General features: G+C 37.5%; 1 protein-coding gene across 1 annotated transcript in view; it reads right to left on the reverse strand.

The window, feature by feature from the left end:
• Window positions 1-1,294, reverse strand: part of paplna (papilin a, proteoglycan-like sulfated glycoprotein) — a gene marked incomplete in the record, with an annotated part of 69,681 nt that overhangs the window by 53,721 nt on the left and 14,666 nt on the right. Inside the window, 1 exon segment of the mRNA XM_014028705.1 lies at window positions 787-889. Coding sequence (XP_013884159.1) covers window positions 787-889 — 103 coding nt within the window.

Consider the following 1,294-nt stretch of genomic DNA (forward strand, 5'->3'; position numbering starts at 1 on the left):
GCAGTGTAAAGCTATTTACAGCTGGCATCCACAAAAAAAGCCAAAAAGTGTCAAAATTTGAGCTCATTTTGAAAATTTGGTCATGCAAAAWTTTTCCCAAGTCTTAAAGTGAAACAAGACCCAATCTGAAAACTATTATTTGAAATTTTGTTGTTGTTTTTGTTTTTGATTTTAMTAAGAGCAAACATTTTGATTGTTTACACAGAAGGAGGGGGTTTAAATTTTGTTTTGTGATTATCCTGTAGTGGCTTTGGCTTYAACTTCCAGCTTAGAGTCTAATAATTGAATATACTTCAGTGAGTTTGCATGTTTTTCAGTTTGGATCAGGAAAAAAAACTGCAGTAACATTAAAGTTGTTTTTATAAAGCTTTGAGGTTTCATACTGACTCCAGCCCTGGAACATGTTTGGTTCAGAAAAGACCAAAGTGAATCTGGCATCATGTTTAATGACAGAAACTGWATGTGTGGCTTCAGTCCTTCCACAGAACTCTACCTTGCAGACTCCGTCCACACAGATATCCCCTCGCCCCGGGTGGCAGGGGGTCCCGTCAGCTACAGCGCTGCGGTGGCGGTAGTAAAAGTTTTCACCTCTAGGCATGCAGTTCARCTCACAGGGGTTCTCAGCTGTCAAAACACAAACAAGTTCACTAAAAACACTGCAGCTGTGAAAACATCTGTCTCAGGTTCCACTTATTGTCTGTGACATGAACTGAAATGAGCTCGACGTAAACAGATCGTTTCAAATGAACATTTGAATAAACAAATATAAAGTCGACCACTTCAAACCTCCGTAATAAGGCAGCCACTTGTAACGTTTTCCCTGGAAATCAGTCCCGTCAAACAGGGAACACTGCTCCTCCCGGAAATCCTTGGATCCTTCAGGACAATCCTGAGAGCAGAGAGGTCAAAGGTCAGGATCAACAGGTTCATAACTAAATATAATATATACAAATCAGGTTTGGTTTCATTAGTTAAAGTCACATTTTTATGTCTTTGTGTTGTTGTAAAGGCAATAAATCTGTCAAAATAAAATACCTGAAATTAATAAAAAATTATTTTCTGCAGAAATGTTTGATGGTTTCCAATTCAGCTCCTGACTTCAGCATAACTTTATAATCCAAGATCATAAACTTAGAGAGATTAAAAATCCAAAGAGATATTACAGCTCTTGTTAGTGGCTCATTATGGTCACCATGGTTACCACACAACTGTGTCTGTTACTCCCTGACTGCCAAGATTAAAAGAAGGAAATTACAAGTCAGATATTAAAACTTTTAGAATAGAATAGAATAGA

Source organism: Austrofundulus limnaeus, unplaced genomic scaffold, assembly GCF_001266775.1.
Source record: "Austrofundulus limnaeus strain Quisiro unplaced genomic scaffold, Austrofundulus_limnaeus-1.0 Scaffold800, whole genome shotgun sequence".
In the NCBI taxonomy this organism is placed as follows: Eukaryota; Metazoa; Chordata; class Actinopteri; order Cyprinodontiformes; family Rivulidae; genus Austrofundulus; species Austrofundulus limnaeus.